Source organism: Phyllobates terribilis, unplaced genomic scaffold (genome assembly GCF_046119375.1).
Source record: "Phyllobates terribilis strain yellow unplaced genomic scaffold, ASM4611937v1 Scaffold_1__5_contigs__length_1240528914, whole genome shotgun sequence".
Classification (NCBI taxonomy): Eukaryota; Metazoa; Chordata; class Amphibia; order Anura; family Dendrobatidae; genus Phyllobates; species Phyllobates terribilis.
In genome coordinates this window covers 516,643,493-516,664,524 of record NW_027362761.1, presented here as the reverse complement: position 1 = coordinate 516,664,524, position 21,032 = coordinate 516,643,493, and the positions used below count along the sequence as shown (strand labels likewise).

At 43.2% G+C, this 21,032-nt stretch overlaps 1 protein-coding gene across 6 annotated transcripts in view; it reads right to left on the bottom strand.

Annotated features, from left to right (window-relative positions):
* Positions 1-1,287: 1,287 nt before the first annotated feature.
* LOC141267800 (ATP synthase subunit C lysine N-methyltransferase-like) overlaps positions 1,288-21,032 on the bottom strand; it is a 32,357-nt gene continuing 12,612 nt past the window's right edge. For 4 of the 6 annotated variants that reach the window (XM_073680280.1, XM_073680279.1, XM_073680281.1 and 1 more), the window contains 4 exons: positions 19,667-19,771; positions 15,965-16,105; positions 15,827-15,877; positions 2,546-3,413 (listed from right to left, as the gene is read on the bottom strand). In XM_073680280.1, the coding sequence (XP_073536381.1) occupies positions 3,237-3,413; positions 15,827-15,877; positions 15,965-16,105; positions 19,667-19,771 (474 nt within the window). In that variant the 3' untranslated portion in view covers positions 2,546-3,236. Of the gene's footprint in view, positions 1,492-2,545; positions 3,414-15,826; positions 15,878-15,964; positions 16,106-19,666; positions 19,772-21,032 lie in introns of those variants that run through there. The other 2 variants (XR_012321342.1, XR_012321343.1) reach the window with 2 other exon arrangements.

Below are 21,032 nucleotides of genomic sequence, written 5' to 3'. Positions count from 1 at the left end.
CGGCAGTAGGTTTACTAGTCCCACAGTGATTTTATCAAAACTACAGCAAGCAGCCCAGTAAGTGACACATTGCTGGAATCAGGGTCTCTGCACCTACATTATGCTGCTCTCAGCAAAAACCTGGTGACAGATTCCCTTTAAGATGTACTTCGTAGCCTGAAGCAAGTGAAGAAGTCATGTATGCAGCGCTGGGCATGTCTGGCGTTCCTTTCAGCCGTACATTCCTTTTGATTACTAATGATGAGTTAATGTATCTCCAGCAGTTATTCGAGCCCAGGATGCCGGCAGCAGCTCTGCCCCGGTGTGTCTCGCCACAGCTTGGCATCACTGTGCACCATATAATGAGGTGTGGAGTGTACGCTGCACAGGAGGGAAGGCGATACTGCAGAATCTGCTCACATTGTCTCCTAAATATGTCATTTACCCTGAGAGCCGGATTGCTTACGCATGAAGGTACAAGCCTAGGGATGTACTGAACATTTGTACCGGGTGAAGGAAATCCTAAATCTGACTCTCTAAAACCACTATATTAGGGAATTGCTGTGTGTCCAGCACATTGTTTGCTTATTTTAATATAAGCCGAGTCTCACCTTTCCTGGTTTATAATCTAGTTCTCTAAGCCACGTGACACCATTTCTATGATAACCATCCCAGACACGGCGGCTTCTGATCCCACACGTGATTGTGACATTCTCACTGCTGTGCTTCTGTCTCCCCCTAGAGGCTGTATGTAGTTAGGACACGGCTTACTTCGTGCCACCTATACCAGTGACCGCTGCCTGTCGTCAGGTGCAATCGCACGCATCAGTGATGATCATAAAACTTGTGCCGTAAAACAAAAAGATTTTTTTTTGAGTATGGTTCCTTCTTTAAAATTTAGGCATAGACTTTAAAAAAACATAAGGACAAGTAGAAAAGACTGGAGGTATTGCAGTGCTCAATGTCAATCCTTAATCCAAGGAGTCATGGAGCCCCTTCCCCTGGTGGTTGGTGACGTGTATAAAGATGGAGGGTTGTTAAATGGCAGTGCAATCGCTAAAGCAGCCCGCTTTTCCCATCCCAACCGCCAGCCCGCTTCTCCCATCCCGACCGCCAGCCCGCTTTTTTCCCATCCCGACCGCCAGCCCGCTTCGTGCACATCACCAGTCACATGCAGAGACAGAGGTGGGAAGAGAAGCTTGCCCAGAAGTGCACCCCCAATGAAATCAAGACATGGGAATTAAACTTCATAATAAAAAAAGTTTCATAAAATTTGCATGTTAATCACATTACATCTACTAACCCTTTAAGATGTATCAAATCAGCTACTCCAGAAAAACTGGGTCCACTTTCTTTCATATTGAGCCGGTTTCCTGCAGCGACATCTCACATCCAATGTGCTGCCCTGCGGTCTCGTTGCCCTGCGGTCTCGTGCGAGATTGCAGCTTAGATTGAAGTGTAATCTACTGGCCGCAATCATAGGCAGACAGGAAAGCAGACTCCGGAGGTGTTCTCAGATAATTGAAATAGAAAGGAAGAAATCAGAGTCTTTACAATGAACAAATAAGAGAAGCAGAGGTTAAAGGGGATCTGTCAGCAGGGTTTCACCCCCTAAAACTATTTATATGCGCATGGCGCTTTTTCAAAGACAAGTCCAGCAATACCTTTACATGGGCAGTCCACTCCTCCGTTACTGAGAAATTTCAATAGAATTGATATACAAATGTGACTGAAGAATTATGGCAGATTTGAAGTCTCTGTCACTCCAGCTCTATTCCCCGTTGCCTCTTCCTGCTTGGCTGAGCCTCTATGCGTCATGACTTAAAGTGAAGGAGTAGTCAGACAAGCAAGAGGAGGCGGCACTGGGCAGGGAATAGAGCTGGAGTGACAGAGGTTTCAGATCTACCATAGTCATTCAGCCTCATTTGCATATAAATAATGCAGACTTCTCAGTAACGGATCGGCTATGTAAAAAGTACCTGCTGATATACGGTGGATCGAAAGCTGAAACCCTGCGGACAGATTCTCTTTAATGTGGAAAAAAATCTAAAGTGATGAATGTATTCCAGCTCTCTGTACATTTACATTAGAAAACACTACAGTGACGTCTGATTCATGGCATGCTGCTTAATTCAATTGTTAGAACAGATGCGCCCTCTTGTGGTGAAATAATATATGGTTCTAAGTTCTGACAGGTGTTAAGTAATCTGCTTCCAGAATTAGGTAATCACACACAGCTCTGCAGTAAGACTGTCATTACATGTCTCACAATGAGAAATCTGGTCTAATCTATTGTGGGGAAGTGTTTTTTTTTTTTCTCCTGTATGATGCCTCCTGCTTATGATTGGTCAACATCATACAAGTGAAGAAGTACATGCCCCCAGAGTAATTTCTGGTAACGCCTCACTGGACTTGACATCAATTATGACCTAAACTTTGCAATCTAATATCACCACAACGCAGAGGAGAAATTAAAAGAATTAAACTGTTTCATGCTGTGGTCAGTTTAACATGCTCAAGCTGGTTAAAGGTCCTATTGAAAGTTCATGGAAAAGATTGTGCAACATTTTACTCAAAGATTTTTTAATTTGTGCCAAATTCATCAGACAAATAGTGTGTCCACCAGCGAAAACAGACAGAAAAGACAAAAAAAAACAACATAATTGATGAATCAGGATCTCAGTTTCTGTTACCATCAGCGCCACAGACTTTGAACGGAGCGATAGGGCATGCAGTCTAATGGGGCTTCATTCTGAGGCGTGGTCTTGCAGTTGAGGAGAAATGAGTCTCCCATCTTGGTGGGGGTCCCAGCAGTTAGAGATATATACTTCTGAGTGGAAAAAAATGGAACTCCCCACATTACAGCACATTCATTTATATTTAATCCATCATTAAAATGGCTCACCCCAAGCTCGTGTTTTTAATGCATCTTCAATACCAGGGCATAATCCCTTAGATAATGCCTATTCAGAAGTTACAACTTAATTCTATTTGTAAGCTGGGGTCTAAGGGGCAACGTTTCTCCTTGTGGAGAGTGACATACCGACTCTGGCATGCCAATGTAAGGAGGCTTATTCGCTGTGCAATGCTCCTCTGGGAAATTTAATATGCAAATTGCCTCTTCAGAGAGGCAATTGCATGCTTCCAACAGGTGGCACTATAGAGGTCTAGTCCTCTTCCTCTCTGAGGAGGCAATTTGCACAATTGTGAGCTAGGGATCTTCAAGCTTTACTGTTAAGAAATCCAAATGATCTCCTTCAAGACGTCGGCTGATCAGAACCTCTTCTAACGTTAGCCATATCGTATGCCCAGACCTGGTCCAGCCCAGTGCCTTCAGTACATGTTGGGGACCATCCAATTAATGGAAAACGACACACAATCACCCTGGCGTTATCAGGAAGTTCATCAGCCAACTTCTTCTTCAGGGTCTCCACCTCCATAAAAGAAAACAAAGTCAGATAAACGTAAATGTAAAATTACATTACTACTACTGCAAACACATTGCATTAGATTTAAAGGGAATCTGTCACCAGGTTTTTGCTAACCCATCTAAGAGCGGCTTGAAGTAGGGACAGAGACTCTGATTCCAGCGATGTGTCACTTACTGGGCTGCCTGTTGTAATTTTTATACAATCACTGTTTGTCAGCTGTGTGCACTGTGTATAGGCAGAAAGCTACCAATCAGTGATGGGACGGGGTTATACAGAGCTCGTGACTATGGAGGACTACCTGGTGGCAGGTTTACTAGCCTTTTAGTGATAATATCCTGCTTATATCTGGTGTACGGACTAGTACCAATCGTAGACTCATCTAGTCGTTGCCCTAGTTTTCCAATCAGGCTGAGTAAAATGAAACTTGTAGCAGCGCCATCTTGCCTGTGCTGTTACTATAGTACAGAGAGATGTTTATGGCCTAATAAGCCGGCTGCTAGTCATCGCCCATGTAATTGCATTTACAAATTTAGGTGAAGTATTAATTTTGTGTTAGCAAATTACCTGTTTTATGGACTAAAAAGAGCAATTACATGATTTTGAACAGGACATAAAGTTAATGAAGTGCAGAAATGAACTTCACATTCAGGCTTTTCTGTACAAATCTGAATGGCAAATGCAGAACTAATGACAAAAAAAAAAATAATCTGCTCATAACCCAGTTCTGTGCGGGTGACGGCGTTAATGAGGACATTATTATTAGACATCTTTATAGGTCATGTTTACTCGCCCTCTCTGCAACTGCCCAATGGAGGAGAATAATCAAGGATGATCTGCACCTAAAATGACAAGCTCAACCTGCAACTGTGAGGTTCTCAGCTTCCACTTATATGCGGAAGTTTACATGTGTTTCATGTTAAATCTACCATGTTGGCAACCAATGTGGCTGACTCCGTTACCGCAGGGGAAAATGTGACTTCTATTCAGGAAAAACATTCTCCGTGAAAGTTAATTAATGGCAATTAGAGATAAGCGGATCGATTCACAAAGGATCAAGTTAAGATAGAATTTCCTGAAATTTGAGGTTCCACGCAAATTCGCACATTCTGCCATTCACAAGGACGTGCAAAAAAAAAAAAAAAAAGAAGATGTCCGGCGCCATTCCACACACTGCTGAAGACTAATGACGTCAGACAAGCAAGGCGGATTTACCCATAATGCCCTGCAGCTGTCACATTGGCTATGCTAGACCATGCAGTCAGGGGGGCTATCAGAGCCAGTATAAAAGATGAGGGACAGCCTAGGATGCCATGCTATTCATGTACAGTTTAGGGATCTTGGTGTCTGTACTATGACAAAAGAGTTGAAGACAAAAGAGATGGGAACGACTTCAATCAAAAAATAGAATTAGACTTACCGGTAATTTGGTTTCTAATAACCCACCACGACAGCACACAGGAGGATGTAACTGTGGCGCCCCTGAGGGTTCAGTCGCCACAGGGGTACTGCACCTCAGAACGAGGTGTGGTATCTCCACTCCCAGGTAAGGATGGAGTACCTCACAAGACCCCAACCGCACACTCAACACTACACCACTCCAGTTCTGTAGGGGGCCTATAGCACCATAGTGCTGCCCATGGCCTGAATGGAGGAGTTGGGGGAGAACCAAAGTTAGGGGGAACCATGTAGTGAGTGAGGGTGGAGGAAGCACTTTACTTTAGCACTTAATAGAATCATATATAACTAGAGGCCATCTTTATAACCGGGTCTTTGGTCGTGGGTCTTTGAGACGGCAAGTCAGTACAAAGCTGCTGCCGGCTGGAGGGTCCACGGTTCCCGGTCTCAGGCCTCGAGACGGGGGATTGGGGCAGAGTTAAAAACAGGCTCTGTCCCCAGTCAGAGTCCAACCAAGAAGGCCCAGGACGGGAGCAGAGGAGTTAGGCTCCACAGGCGAAAGGATCTCAGGGGGTGCAGACGGAGCGGAGTCGCCACCTGCATACCTTATTCTGGCCCAGCCAGAGAGACCCTGCCGCAAGAGGGGGTACCGGTCCCCGAATATCTGACTTTGCACTTTACGTCTCTGTCGGAAAAGTCCGGAGGCTTATGTGGATCCCATTGGGATACGGACGGAGCGGAGTCGCCACCTGTATGCCCTAATCTGGAGTTTATCCAGAGGGACCTGGCCTTACGCCACGTTCTCCCCACCAGTCACCAAGAAGGGCACCCAGTCGGTCCGGGAGCTACACGCTACCCATCAAGGACATCGCAGTACCCGTACGGGACTCAGTGGCGGGAGAAGTTTACAAGAGAGGAACACTTTAGAGCGGGGGGTCCTGTGAAGCGCTCCTGAACTACCTGGAGTGTGCTGAACCCCACCCTGGCGGCCGCAGCTTGCCGTGTGACAGCAGAGGGAAGCTCTGGGCTGAGAAAACGCTACCGTGAGTAAAGACTTGGATGACTTCAGCTACTGCCTCTGTCTGTTCTTTCCTCTGCGGCTCCGCACCCGCCAACGCTCTATTCTGAAACACTCTCTCCTTCCTACACTGCCCTGAGGCCTCGCTCCACCTGTGGGGAGCAGCACCAACTAAGCTGCCTGAACAGCGGCCTCTGAGGATTGTTGTAGCGCTGGTGATCCTCACCAGACACCAAGGGTGGCGTCACGAACATTTCCCCTTTCCCATACACCTTTCCCCCCTTTCCCCTGCTTTTAAGAGTGACCCCAGGGTACGGGACCAGGAGCTGGCCACCGCGACATCCCCCAAAACCAACAGCAAGGCCCGGGCGCCGAGTAGTCATCCCATTCCCTGGGTGCGTCATAACCCCACCCTAATAGGGACAGGAAATACGAAGAGGTTTAAATAGCCCCTCCCACATCCTCCCTCCAGTGTGATTACAAAAGGACCACAAGAGTATAGATGCTTCAAATTAAAATTTAATTCTACTGATCAAGTTGTCGTAGAAACAATAAGCGAGGGGGAGGGAATTACCCGTGCTGTCGTGGTGGGTTATTAGAAACCGAATTACCGGTAAGTCTAATTCTATTTTCTCTAATAACCCCCCACGACACCACACAGGAGGTATACCAAAAGATATACTAGGGAGGGACAATAGCCTGAAGGACCTTCCTTCCAAAGGCTAAATCTCCAACAGACATTAAGTCTAGTCTGTAGTGTTTGGAGAAAGTATGAATTGAGGACAATGTGGCAGCCCTGCAAATCTGTTTGATGAATGCACTGGCTTTTTCAGCCCAGTAGACAGATATCGCCCTTGTAGAATGGGCCTTGAGCTTTGCTGGAGGAGGTAGATCCTGGATCTGGCAAGCCTCCGTAATCGCCCGCTTAATCCAGTTAGCTATTGTGGCTGCTTTATTTCCTCTGTTTGGACCTTGTGTATGGACAAATAGGTTCTTGTCTTTCCTTCCTTCTTCTGTTTCCTGAAGATAGTGCAGTACTATTCTCCGAACGTCCAGAGTGTGGAATTCCATCTCTTTTTTGTCTTTTGCGTTGTCACAAAAAGATGGAAGGATTATTTCCTGAGATCTGTGGAAATTTGAGACCACCTTAAGTAGAAATGAAGGGTCAAGTTGGAAAATTAGACGATCTTCCAGGATTCTCAGGTAGGGTTCGTTGACCGAAAGGGCCTGTAGTTCACACACTCTTCTGGCTGTAGTTACTGCCACCAGGAAAGCCGTTTTCCAGGTCAGCCTGTCCAGTCTTATGGTTGATAAGGGCTCAAAGGGTGGAAGGGTTAACCCTTTCAGAACGATGTTAAGGTCCCAGGGGGGAACCAGATCTGTTACTCTAGGGTGGATGCTGTCATAAATCTTCACACTCACTGATGTTCCGCTAGTCTTTGATCGAAGTATGAACTTAACACCGTTACCTGGACTTTAAGAGTACTAGGTCTGAGACCTTTGTCCAGACCTTCTTGTAAAAAGTCTAGAATCTGAGCCACATCAGCCCTATGAGGGTCTGGGCGAGTGGGTGCACACCACCTTAAGAAGGTTTTCTAGATCTTATGGTAAATGATGTTCATTACAGGTTTCCTGCTCTTCTGGAGTGTTTTGATGACTTTCTCTGAGAGGCCTCTTGTCTTTAATATCAGAAATTCAGAAGCCAGGCAGTTAGGTGTAGTCCCTCGGGATCCAGATGGTGAATCGGTCCCTGGAGAAGGAGATCCTTGATGGGAGGAAGGATTAGAGGGCTCTCCACACTCAGACTGGTTAACGTTCCGAACCAACTTCTTTTTGGCCAGCGAGGGGCTACTCTGGTCCCTTCGGTCCTTATCTACTGTAAGGTTTTGGAAAGTATAGGTAGTGGGGGAAAGGCATACGCTAGTTTGAACTCCCATTTGTAAGCGAATGCGTCCACGCCCAGGCAAGGGCCGTTTGCATCCAGGGAGAAATATTGAGGTACTGTCGCATTCTAGTGTCCGGCAAAGAGATCTACCTCTGGATAGCCACAACTCTTGACTAACATCTGGAAGACGTCTGGGTTTAGGGCTCCACCCTCCTGGATGCATCTTTTTTCTGCTTAAGAAGTCGGCCTGGATATAGACTGAACCTTTGATATGAAGAGCCGACAAGGATAGAAGATGTTCTTCGGCCCAGGAGAATATTCTTGACGAGATTGCTTTTAAGCTTTCGTATCTTGTGCCCCCTTGGTGATGAAGGTGGGCTACTGTGGCCGTGGTGATATTGTCTGAAAATATCTGAATGTTAGATTTCTGGACCAGAGGCTCTGCTGCTCTGAGGACTTCTGCTACGGCATTTAGTGCTCTGAAATTTGATCCATCGTTGGTCCATATACCCTGGAATAGCTCTTGGGAGACCATGGCTCCCCATCCCTTTTCGCTGGCATCCACCTTTATGGTTACCAGTGGATTCTGGATCCATGGTACTCCTCTGTTCAGATTTTTTCCGTTCAGCCACAAGAATAGAGAAGTCCTTACTCGTGGTGGTATAGGGATTCTCCTGTTCAGAGACCGTGGGGATCCATCCCAATTCGTAAGGATGTGGGTCTGTAATGTTCGGGTATGCACCTGAGCCCAGGCCACCATCTGAATACAGGATGTCATAGACCTGAGGACCAACATGGTGTCTCTTAATGATACAGATGTTCTGCTCCTTAGGACATTGATTTTTGCTTTTATCATGACCTGTTTTTGTTTGGGCAGGAATGACATCTGGCTGTGGGAATCTAATAGTACTCCTAGAAAGTGTTTGTCATGGAGGGAACCATCTCTGATTTATTCTGGTTCACTAACCACCCCAGAGACGATAGGATCTGAGTGGTCAACTGTAGATGTTCTCGGAGTACTGGTACTGAGGGCCCGATTAATAACAGGTCGTCGAGGTATGGTACTATTGAAATGTTCTGACCCCTGATATAAGCTAGGACTTCTGCCATGACACTTGCAAATATTCGCGGGTCTGATGAAATTCCAAAATGAGAGAACATTGAATTGATAGTGGACTATTTGATCCCCCTGAGCCACTGTGAATCTTAGGAACCTCTTGTGAAGTGGATGTGGTAATATGCATCCTGGAGGTCGATTGTGGCCATGTCCTATCAGGGGGACCTGATGGATTCCATCTTGAATCGTTGGTAGTGGATATACTGATTCAGTTGCCTTAGATTGATTATAACTCGGTGTGAGCCATTTGGTTTTTTTATTAGGCACAGGACATTATTCCAGACTCTTCCTATCTCTCTTGTAGGAACCAGGGATATCACCCCTGAGGACAATAGGTCTGTAAGACCGGATATCAGGGTGGCCTGACGACTCACAGGAGAGCGGTGTTAACCTTATCCTCTCTGGAGGATAGGAGGAGAAATTTATTTTTACTCCGAACTCAACAACCCTGAGGATCCATGGGTCTGAGCAGATTTCTTTCCACTGAAGGAGAAAATTCGAGATGCGGCCCCCGACTGTCCTGACGTCATGGTCTGTTATGACGTTGGTTTTGGGAGAGAATAAGATTTTTGCCTCCTCTACCTTTTGGGTAGCTCCATCGTCCTGTTTTGCCTTTACCCCTATATTGAGGGGTCTGCTCTTGGGAGGGACGAAAAGGCCTCTTCCTCACATTCCTAGGTTCCAGGAGGGCCTTCTTCTTGTCTGAGGCCTTCTCTAGAAGATCATGTAGGGCTGGCATGAACATGTATTTCCCCTTAAAGGGGATGGAACACAACTTCATTTTTGATGTCACGTCGCCGTTCCAAGATTTCAACCATAGGGCCCTTCTTACAGAGTTTGATAGCCCAGATGCTCTTGCCGCCACTCTCATGGATTCTGCAGAGGCATCTGCTAAAAACCCCGTAGCCTTCTGTAGAAGCGGTAGGGATGCCAAGATGTCTTCTCTGGGGGTGCCTGAAACTAGGAGTTCCTCCAGTTGATCTAGCCAACGAGCCATTGATCGAGCTACGCTCGTAGAGGATGCGTTGGTGCTTAATAGTGTTGCCGAGGTCTCCCAGGATTTTCTGAGTAGTCCCTCCATTTTGCGTTCTTTTAATTGAGAGGAATCTTCAAAGGGCAGTGTGGTTTTCTTTGCTACTCGTGCAATTTGGATATCCACTCTTGGGACTTCAGACCAGATTTCTGCCGTCTCATTGTCTACAGGGAATCTATCCCTTAACTTTGTAGGGGTATTTAATCTCTTTTCTTGAGATTCCCACTCCTCTAAGACTAAGTCCCTAATACTCTGATGTAAAGGGAACACCAATTTTTTCCTGGAACGTAGCTCCCCAAACATCTGATCCTGTACTGTTTGGGGCACTTTTTCTTCCTCGACCTCCATAGTTCTCCTTACTGCCATGAGGAGTTCCTCCAAACTATCTGATGGAAAATAATATCTCTCTCGTTGGGAGTTATCAGGGGTTGGACTTAGTTCACCTTCCTCTGGAAGATCTTCCGAGATATACATCTCCTCTTGAGAGTCTTCCTCCCCTCCCTCTGGCGGGCTAATCTTCCTCTTTTTGGCAGCTGAGGGAGTAGATGTAGAACCCCGACTAGGTGAGGGCGTAGGGAGAGTAACCAAGGCTAAGGAGGATTTGATCTCCAGATGTACAATCACCTTTATCTCCTCCATTAAGGAAGGTTGTTCCTGCCTGATAATCCTCTCCGTACAGTCCTTGCATAGGGGGTTTTCTATGGAAGGATGATAGTTTTTTTGTACAGATGGGACATCTGCGTGCCAGTTTAACTTTTTCTCCAGGTGCAGGTTCCTTGTCCCCCTACAAGAGGGGAGAAGGGGAGTGGGGCTATAATCACTATTTCCTGCATCTGGGAGATGGACTACCAGAGCCATACATACTGGGACCGGACCGGCGCTGGGCTCTACAGACGCAGAGCGAGAAGCTTCAACAGACATGGTTTTGTCCTACCTCTAGATGTCTTCCTGTCCAGGGCTCCTTTTATGGGCGACTGGACCAGCGCCTCCCTTTGTTTAGAGGGCTCCTCCTCCGGTGTCCAGGTGAAGATTTCTGATCACCGGCGGCATTCCGCTCTTCTTCCCCCATAGTTTTTTGATGCAGTTCACAGTGGAACGCAAACTGCCGGAAGTGACGTCATCATCCACTGCCCAGCGTCCGACGTCACTTCCGGCGCCGCGGCGTGCGCTCTGCATCCGGGAGCTGGCATCGCCTGCACATCCAGAGGGGGAGAGGAGGAGGAGATTGACCGGAGAGCTCAGAGAGGCCTCCGGTCAGAAGATCCTGCAGACCTTGCCCGAGAGCGCGGACTGCAGGAGGGGGTCCCGAATTCGGAGGAGACGGGAGCACCGCCCTGAGGAGGAGAGGTAAAGACCGCTCGATCCTCCGCTGCCCGGCTAGTAGCTTTCACCCAGTGCCTGTTGCCAGCCCAGCACACCGGGGATGACCTCTTCATCCCGGATACAGACAGGAAATAACACTGGAAGGAGGATGTGGGAGGGTCTATTTAAACCTCTTCGTATTTCCTGTCCCTATTAGGGTGGGGTTACATCCTCCTGTGTGCTGGAGGGGTTATTAGAGAAAAGGAGGGTCACCAATGAAAGGTACCTGGATGTAAATGTTTATTTTTGATACTGACTACGTCTCAGTGTTGTGGTTTCTGTATGGTCCGCAACCTGTAACAAAAACTCCCAGTAGCCACTTACCATTGTTCAGAATCTACTGTGAGTTGCAGGTTCACATGACACGTGTATATGGGGCTGACCTGAAACTGCAATTGATCATTGTATTAAGTTTGTATCCATGCACTGACAGTGGTTCTGGTGCTGCATTCATGCACTGACTGTGGTTTTGACCATGCAGCAATCCATAATGGCTTCATGGTAAAACTGAAAAGTCCTAAAAACTTAGTCTTGAGATTATGAGGTGGATTTGGTTGACTTTCTGATCTAAAAAGTCAGTGTAAGTTTGGGTGTTTTCACACTGATTTTTGGGGGCAGAAACTCTCCAAATCTGTCTCAAATACTCAACAATTGGTTCTGGTGATGTATCAAAACCCTGATGAGGATTCTGGTGATGTATTCATGCAAGTAGCCCTTTACATTTTTTTTGCAGCCCTTCGGATTGGTTCAGTATGACAATGGCCCTTGGACCAAAATGTTTTCTGCACACAGGCTCTGGGAAGATAGCCTTAATATCAAAGCCTTAACCTGTGTTTGCATTCCAGAACTCAAAAAGCTTAAAACACAATGTTCTGGGAAAATTCGGCAAAGCCGGCGAATTCAAATTTTAAACAAACAATCCGCTCCTCTCTAATGACAACCCGTTTTACCAGAAAATAAGGCTCCAAAAAAATAAATAAATAAAAAAAAATGGGATCCTAATCGTACCTTGCAGATTCCCTGCCACTCCATTCTAATGCTGCCTAGTACCACATTTATCTATTTGCTAATCCTGTTCCAGCTGGACAAATGTGAGATCTCTGCAGCCAATCACTGGTCACCTGCATGATCAGTGATTGGTAGAAGTGGTCACAGTTTTATCCAGGCCAAACAGGAAGTATAGTGTCCAGTAAGGGACCTTAGCAGCTTTGGAAAAGGAGCTGTAAAGTAAGTTTAGGAGCCACTGGTACACATTCTATATAGTCTGGAAGCCCTGTATTCTGGGAAAACTGGTTGTTAAACAATTATGGGATGCCATTAATCTTCTTTCACAGAGAATGGAGGGTGGTTTTTTTATATATATATATATATATATATATATATATATTTTAACCCCTTCGCAACCCTGGGATTTTTCGTTTTTTGCATTTTCGTTTTTTGCTCCCCTTGTTTCCAGAGCCATAGCGTTTTTATTTTGTGGTCAATATGGCTGTGTGAGGGCTTATTTTTTGCGGGACGAGTTGTACTTTTCAACGCCATTACTAATTTTACCATATCTTGTATGGGAAAACAATTCCAAGTGCGGTGAAATTGCAAAAAAAAAAGTGCAATACCACAGATGTTTTTTTTTATCACGTTCACTGAATGCTAAAACTGACCTGCCATTATTATTCTCCAGGTCATTACGAGTTCGTAGACACCAAAAGTGGTGAAAAAAAATTCCGAAGTTTGCTAAAAATATCTAAAAAAAAAAAAAAAAAAAAAAAAAAAGGGGCCATTTTCCAAGACCTGTAGCGTCTCCATTGTTCATGATTTGGGGCTGGGTGAGGGCTTCTTTTTTTGCGCGCCATGCTGACGTTTTTATAGATACCATTTTGGGGTAGATCCGATGTTTTGATCGCCCGTTATTGCAATGTTGCGGCGACCAAAAAACGTAATTCTGGCGTTTAGAATTTTTTTCTCGTTACGCCGTTTACCGATCGGATTAATTTTTTTTTTATATTGATAGATCGGGCGATTCTGAATGCGGCGATACCAAGTGTGTGTATGTGGTTTTTTTTTATTATTTATTATTTTGAATGGGGCAAAAGAGGGGTGATTTAAACTTTTATATTTTTTTAATATTTTTAAAAACATTTTTTTTTTCACCTTTTGCTTGCTTCTATAGTCTCCATGAGATGATCAGCAGATCACCGCTATGTAGCAGAAATGGTTCTGTGCTATGAGCGCCGACCACTAGGTGGCGCTCATAGTAACCAGCTCATGACAACCACTGGAGTCTGCTGCAGACCCAGGGTTGTCATGCCCACGCATCGGTGACCCGCGATCACGTGACGGGGTCACCGATGGGCGGGGTAAGTGACGCGCTTCCGGCGCGGCGATGTTAAATGCTGCTGTCAGAGATTGACAGCGGCATTTAACATGTTAACAGCCGTGGGTGGATAACGATTCCACCCGCGGCTGTTGCAGGCACATGTCAGCTGTATGAATCAGCTGACATGTGCCCGGTTCAGTGCGGGCTCAGTGCCGGAGCCCTCATTGAATCGGATGTTACAGCCTTGTGCGTATAAATGCGGCACAGGCTGTAAAGTGGTTAAAGCACCACTCCAGCATTTTGTTTTTTTTTTTCAGCGCTGGAGTGGTGCTTCTAATGCAAGGTTCCTGCCCCTGGTTTTATACTCAGTCTACCGGCGTCTTCACCTTTTTTCAGTTCAGCTCTGGTCCCACGGTGCCATCTAGTGACCTCAACTTCTGACTGGCCAGAAGTCAGAAGTAACGGTCAAAAGCTCTCAATGTAAGTCTATTAGAGCCAAAATGAGTCCAGAACGAGGCTCTCAGACTTGTATTGAATTGTGACCTGCGGCTCCAAGAAACATAAAAGGTGAAGATGGTAGTGGGCGAGTATAAGAGTAGGAATTACACGTCCAATGATACAAAAGAATGGCACTCCATAAACAAACTCAAAATGACAGACTTAAAATAAGTCCATACCCAGAAGCAATCAATTATTAAAAACCAAACTTTATTTCATATAATAAAAACAAAATTAAAAAGCAGAAATGTCCTACAGGGGACACAGTGGTGACACTAATAAATCAAATGCAAGTAGAGTATTTTTATATCCACAAGGGAATAATATAACCTCACAATAGGACCGAAAAGGCCATGAAAACGTATAGTGCTGAACCTGCCATAGACTATCCTAAATAGGAAAAAAATATAAAAGTGCATCCATATGATGGGCAAGAATATACACCCAAGAATATAGATAAGTTGTAGACTACTTTCTAGGAAGATATAGTAATAAGGATCAGTGTCCAAGTGAAAACCAGGTAGTAGATACCGCAATACAGTATGAATACAAGATGCAAAGACTACGGTTGAGAGATGGCAAGAAAAGTACCTGTAATCAATATAGGTCCAGGAGGAAAATAAAAGGCACCACGGCAACCCCTCACCCCGACACGCGTTTCGCTGCCAGCTTCTTCCGGAGTCGTGTCAGGGTGAGGGGCGGGTAAGGTATTTATATGTGAAGTGGCGAATAACTGCAGAAATGTCAATATACATGGGATATGATTGGCGCATGTCGTCACTGTCCGCGCCTCCCTTGATATGAATCTTCCTTCCGGTGCTCAATGACCCGCACGGGTCAGATAAACTTATTACCTTCTGTAGGTCCTTGTTTCTTCTTGGACTATGATTCTTGTTGAACATGTCAGGAAATTTACTGTGGTTCACACTTCTAAAATATGGTTCTCTGGCATTATCAGTCACTGATGGAGGTGCTGCTCCCATTCCCAGAGACACTAGATGTATCATTTTTGTCCATCCGATGGGCCTGTAACTGTGTAGTTTTTTTTCCATTGTTGCTGCCAGCGATAGATGTGCATGGTATTTTTATAATCTTTAACATCTCGCTGATATTTTTTCCGTTTGCCTTGGCTAATGTTCTCCTCCCACTTAACCTCCTTGTTTAGATCTCTTTAAGCCAAATTTTCCAATGTATCATTAGGTACATCATTATGGAGTTGTTTTTGTGTTGTTTCAAATTCTTTATCAATCTCACTAAGATGACGTATTTTTGTCAATTATAATTTAAAAAAAAAAAAAAAAAAATCAAAAAAGGAACAGGTGGCAGCCATGTCAAGCCATCTATTTGTAAGTGTCTCATCATTGAGGTCAAATGTAGAGTAGAGTAAAGCTGAACCCATAAACCAAGTGGGATTTTTTTCTGGACATAATTTTCTAAAGATGTTCTATTCCACCACATTTTGTTTTTCTGGTGCAACTACAGCGTCCCCTCACCACGACGTGCGTGTCGCTGCCAGCTTCTTCCGGGGCATGTTTGGTTTTTAATTATGGACTTATTTAAATCTGTCATTTTGAGTATAAAAGAGTAGGGTCAGGGACATTAGATTAGAAGCACCACTCCAGCAGTAAGATAAAAAAAAAAAAAAAAAAAAAAGTCAGTAAGAACATGACTTCTCCACAGAAAAGATGGCATCTCTTTTTGCCTTTGGGGCTAGGACAAGCGCTAGATCCAGGCAACTTGACAACTGAGGACAGCTGAAAGACTTATATTAAAAGGCAAACCACCGATACTCACAACACCTGGAGCCAGGAACACAGTCACATTATTGTACTTTGACAGATCGGCCTACAAAATGCACAAATAAATTAACTGTGATTATATGGTTATTACGAACGTTGGCAAGCCATTTAAAACACAAGGAGATTTACTTACTGCCCAAAAGTTCTGCTTGAGGAAAATTGCCTGTTCCCGAGAAATCCCTCTCCGATATGCCAAAACCTTTGCCCAATTTAACAAGATGGGATTTAACTCATAGCCGGTACTGTGAAACCCCATAGACACTGTGGCAAAAACCTAACAAAAAACACACCGTCTGAATTGTCTTCACAGCAAATGCAGTGTAGATACTTTGGTGAAATAGGTCATCAATATCCGATTGGTAAGGGTCTGACCTATGACCTAGGTCATCAATACGGTAGTCTGCGACAACCACTTTAAGGCACAGCTACGTTAAATAGGAAACATCAAAGAATTAGGAAAGAGCCCTGAAGTCCTTATAAGTCTCCAGGGTTGTCAAACTGAATACAGGATGCCCACAATGACATCTGTATGATAAAAAAACAAAAAAACAAGTGGGCCTGTTCTACCACCCACGCACCTCCGGACTGTTTCCAAAAAGCTGTTTTGTAGACAGTAAAGTGTTTCCTTAAACGGTATTGTCCGAAACTAACAGTGAATTTCATACTATATGTCTGTCCATTTAATTTAATAATCTAACCACTTCTCTAATGTAAGTCAATAAAAAATTCCCTACCGTTCCCGTTTTTTCCTCATTTCCGATGATGATTTGTTTGAGTCTCCAAGTATGCACTGGGCATTCTCAAATAGATTGTCATCAGGGAGCTACTGTAAAGCTGCGTGCTCACTATGAATTTTTCAAGCGTTTTTTTCCGCGGAATTTCCGCAGCGAAAACGCTTAAAAACGCTTGGTAATACGTGCCCTAATGATAATCCGCATGTGCTGAGCACATGCTGCGGAAACTTCCGCTGCGGATTATCATTGCGGAAAAATCCGCAGCATGTCCATTCTTTTTGCGGAAACGTGGCGTAATTGCCGCCATTGAATCGCTTAATATCCACATGACTACATGCGGATATTAAGCATTTCAATGTGCGGATGGTACCCGGGTCTGGAGGAGAGTCCTACCATAGTACCTGTTAAAGAAAGAATTTAAAATAAAAAAAAGATATAAATATTATATATATATATATATATATATATATATATATATATATATATATATATATATATATATATATATATATATATATATATATATATATATATATATATATATATATATATATATATATATATATATATATATATATATATTTTTTTTTTTTTTTTTTTTTAATATATAACAGACCAAAAGTTTGGACACACCTTCTCATTTAAAGAAATTTCTGTATTTTCATGACTATGAAAATTGTACATTCACACTGAAGGCATCGAGACTATGAATTAACACATGTGGAATTATATACTTAACCAAAAAGTGTGAAACAACTGAAAATATGTCTTATATTCTAGGTTCTTCAAAGTAGCCACCTTTTGCTTTGATGACTGCTTTGCACACTCTTGGCATTCTCTTGATGAGCTTCAAGAGGTAGTCACCGGAAATGGTTTTCACTTCACAGGTGTGCCCTGTCAGGTTTAATAAGTGGGATTTCTTGCTGTATAAATGGGGTTGGGACCATCAGTTGTGTTGTGCAGAAATCAGGTGGATACACAGCTGATAGTCCTATTGAATAGACTGGTAGAATTTGTATTATGGCAAGAAAAAAGCAGCCAAGTAAAGAAAAACGAGTGGCCATCATTACTTTAAGAAATGAAGGTCAGTCAGTGCGAAAAATTGGGCAAACTTTGAATGTGTCCCCAAATGCAGTTGCAAAACCCATCAAGCGCTACAAAGAAACTGGCTCACATGAGGACCACCCCAGGAAAGGAAGACCAAGAGTCACCTCTGCTTCTGAGGATAAGTTTATCCAAGTCACCAGCCTCAGAAATCGCAGGTTAACAGCAGCTCAGATTAGAGACCAGGTCAATGCCACACAGAGTTCTAGCAGCAGACACATCTCTACAACAACTGTTAAGAGGAGACTTTGTGCAGCAGGCCTTCATGGTAAAATAGCTGCTAGGAAACCACTGCTAAGGACAGGCAACAAGCAGAAGAGACTTGTTTGGGCTAAAGAACACAAGGAATGGACATTAGACCAGTGGAAATCTGTGCTTTGGTCTGACGAGTCCAAATTTGAGATCTTTGGTTCCAACTACCGTGTCTTTGTGCGACACAGAAAAGGTGAACGGATGGACTCTACATGCCTGGTTCCCACCATGAAGCATGGAGGAAGAGGTGTGATGGTGTGGGGGTGCTTTGCTGGTGACACGGTTGGAGATTTATTCAAAATTGAAGGCATACTGAACCAGCATGGCTACCACAGCATCTTGCAGCGGCATGATATTCCATCCGGTTTGCGTTTAGTTGGACCATCATTTAATTTTTCAACAGGACAATGACCCCAAGCACACCTCCAGGCTGTGTAAGGGCTATTTGACCAAGAAGGAGAGTGATGGGGTGCTACGCTAGATGACCTGGCCTCCACAGTCACTAGACCTGAACCCAATCGAGATGGTTTGGGGTGAGCTGGATCGCAGATTGAAGGCAAAAGGGCCAAAGTGCTAAGCATCTCTGGGAACTCCTTCAAGATTGTTGGAACACCATTTCCGGTGACTACCTCTTGAAGCTCATCAAGAGAATGCCAAGGAGTGTGCAAAGCAGTCATCAAAGCAAAAGGTGGCTACTTTGAAGAACCTAGAATATAAGACATTTTCAGTTGTTTCACACTTTTTGTTAAGTATATAATTACACATGTGTTAATTCATAGTTTTGATGCCTTCAGTGTGAATGTACAATTTTCATAGTTATGAAAATACAGAAAAATCTTTAAATGAGAAGGTGTGTCCAAACTTTGTCTGTACTGTATATAAAAAAAAATTAAAGTGTTGTACACTTTATTTCTTTAAAGAGTTTTCCCACTACTAATTTAACCCCCTTTCATATGTCCTAACTCTTCTTAATAATGAGTTTTATGAACAATACAGCATTCATCATCAGGAATAATTGTTACGTCTGGCAATTTAGAGCTGGAGTATTGGACCAGGACACCAAAAAAAAAAAAAAAAAAAAAAAAAAAAAACCCAGATGTTCCCCATCTAGATTTTATGGGAAAAGCTTAATTGTAAGACCATGAAAATGGCCAGTTTTAACACCTTGGGGAAGAGCTGCTGATTTGAAGTTTAAAATTTAAAAATGCAAAAAAAATCCTTAGAGTATGTATCACCAAAAACTGACAAAATATCAAAATGTCCTAAAACTGAAATTGCTGTTAGGAAAGTTCAGTGATACATAGCAAATTGGATGACCAGAGTCGAAGCAACGGTTGGTATAGAAGAAAATTCTGATACAATTACTCCTTCATGCACCAACATCAATGGTCCTTAGTGACCCACAAACAGAACATCTTGGTGAACATCTGGCCAATATAACGTTTAGCTCCTAGTATTACAAGATAACCCACAAGACAGAACACTGAAGCCTATTTTTTGGTTGGACATAAAAGTCAAGAATAAGGTTTTTCTATCACTGCTTCCACACATGTGGCCCATTGTGAGGAAACCACCGCTTGTCTCCTTGAGATGTCCACACAGAAGACAGTCGAAAGAAATTACCAAAGCGATTCTTACCATTCTGGCCACTGAGAATACTAAGAAAAGGGTTATGAATCAGGGCCATATTTTTTCTCTTTACTTGCAGCTATAAAAGTTATGTTGTATAGTTACATCTACTTTACCAGTCTTCCATCTCCTGATCCAAGGTCAACCAGTCTTCCTTTCCTCCCTTGCAATAGTTTTACCACATTAGCAGTTTGATTCTTGCCGGAAGGCAAGTATGGGACCTGTATAAGATATAAATAAGAGGGATTGAGCTTCAATACTAAATACAGCACATGGCAAGAGTGGAACTGTGCAGCTACGTGCCAAATTTAGTTAATCCCTTGAATACTGGAACAATTTATTGATTTTTCCTCTTTACATTGCAGTGGTCATAACTGTATGAAGCTTTCTTTTAATTGCAATGAGCTATATTCTATGAAGATCTCAATCTGTGCTACATATATACGTGTTCAACTTATATACATTTTGTAATAAAAGTAAATTTTCCTACTAACAAAGTACGGTACATTTTAGTCAATAGACCTAGGAATAAAAAGAAGTTCCACAATTGGATGTGTTTATATAAAATGTTCCTGTGCTGAGATAATCTTATAAATGTGCCTCTGCTGTGTACTGTGTAATGACTGTGTCTGACCGTGCAGGGACATGGTCTGATCATACCACAGCTCCTGGGCAGGGGGGAAGCAAAGGGTATACAGACATTACAGTATGGGATCGAGCTGATTCTTCCTGTGAGGTAAAACATTGGTTTTACCTGCTTCATGCCATGGCAATTTTTCATTTTTTCCTCGACTTCTAAGAGCCATAACTTTTTTTTATTTTTGCATCAATATAGCTGCATGAGGGTTTGATTTTTGCAGGACAAGTTGTACATTTCAAAACATTCATTTTATATCATGTGATGTACAGGAAAAAGTGAATTTTTTTTTCTAAGTGCGGTGAAAATTGCAAAAAAAAAAAAGTGCAAATTTAACAATTGTTTTTTGGGATTTTTATTTACCATGTTGACTATATGGTAAAACTGACCTGTCTATACAATTCTCAAGGTCAGTACGAGTACGCAGGTACCAAACATGTATTTTTTAAGTGGTGAAAAAAAAAAATTTGGGAATGAAAAAAAAAAAAATCAGCACTATTTCCCGAGACCCATAATGTTTTCATTTTTTGGGATATGGGGCTGTGTGAGAGCTTATTTTTTTGCGCCGTGAGCTGTCATATTTACTGATCCAGTTTTGAGGTAGATACGATGTTTTGATCGCCTCCTATTGCAATGTTGCAGGGTCCAAAAAAACATAATTCTGGCATCTCAATTTATTTTCTCATTACTGATCGGATTAAATTTATTTTATATTCTAATAGACTAGACTTTTACAAATGCAGTGACATCAAATTTGTGTATTTTTTTTATTTTTCATGTTTTATTTTTAACGGGGGAAAAGGGGGCTATTTTAACTTGTGGGTTTTTTTTTTTTTTATATTTAA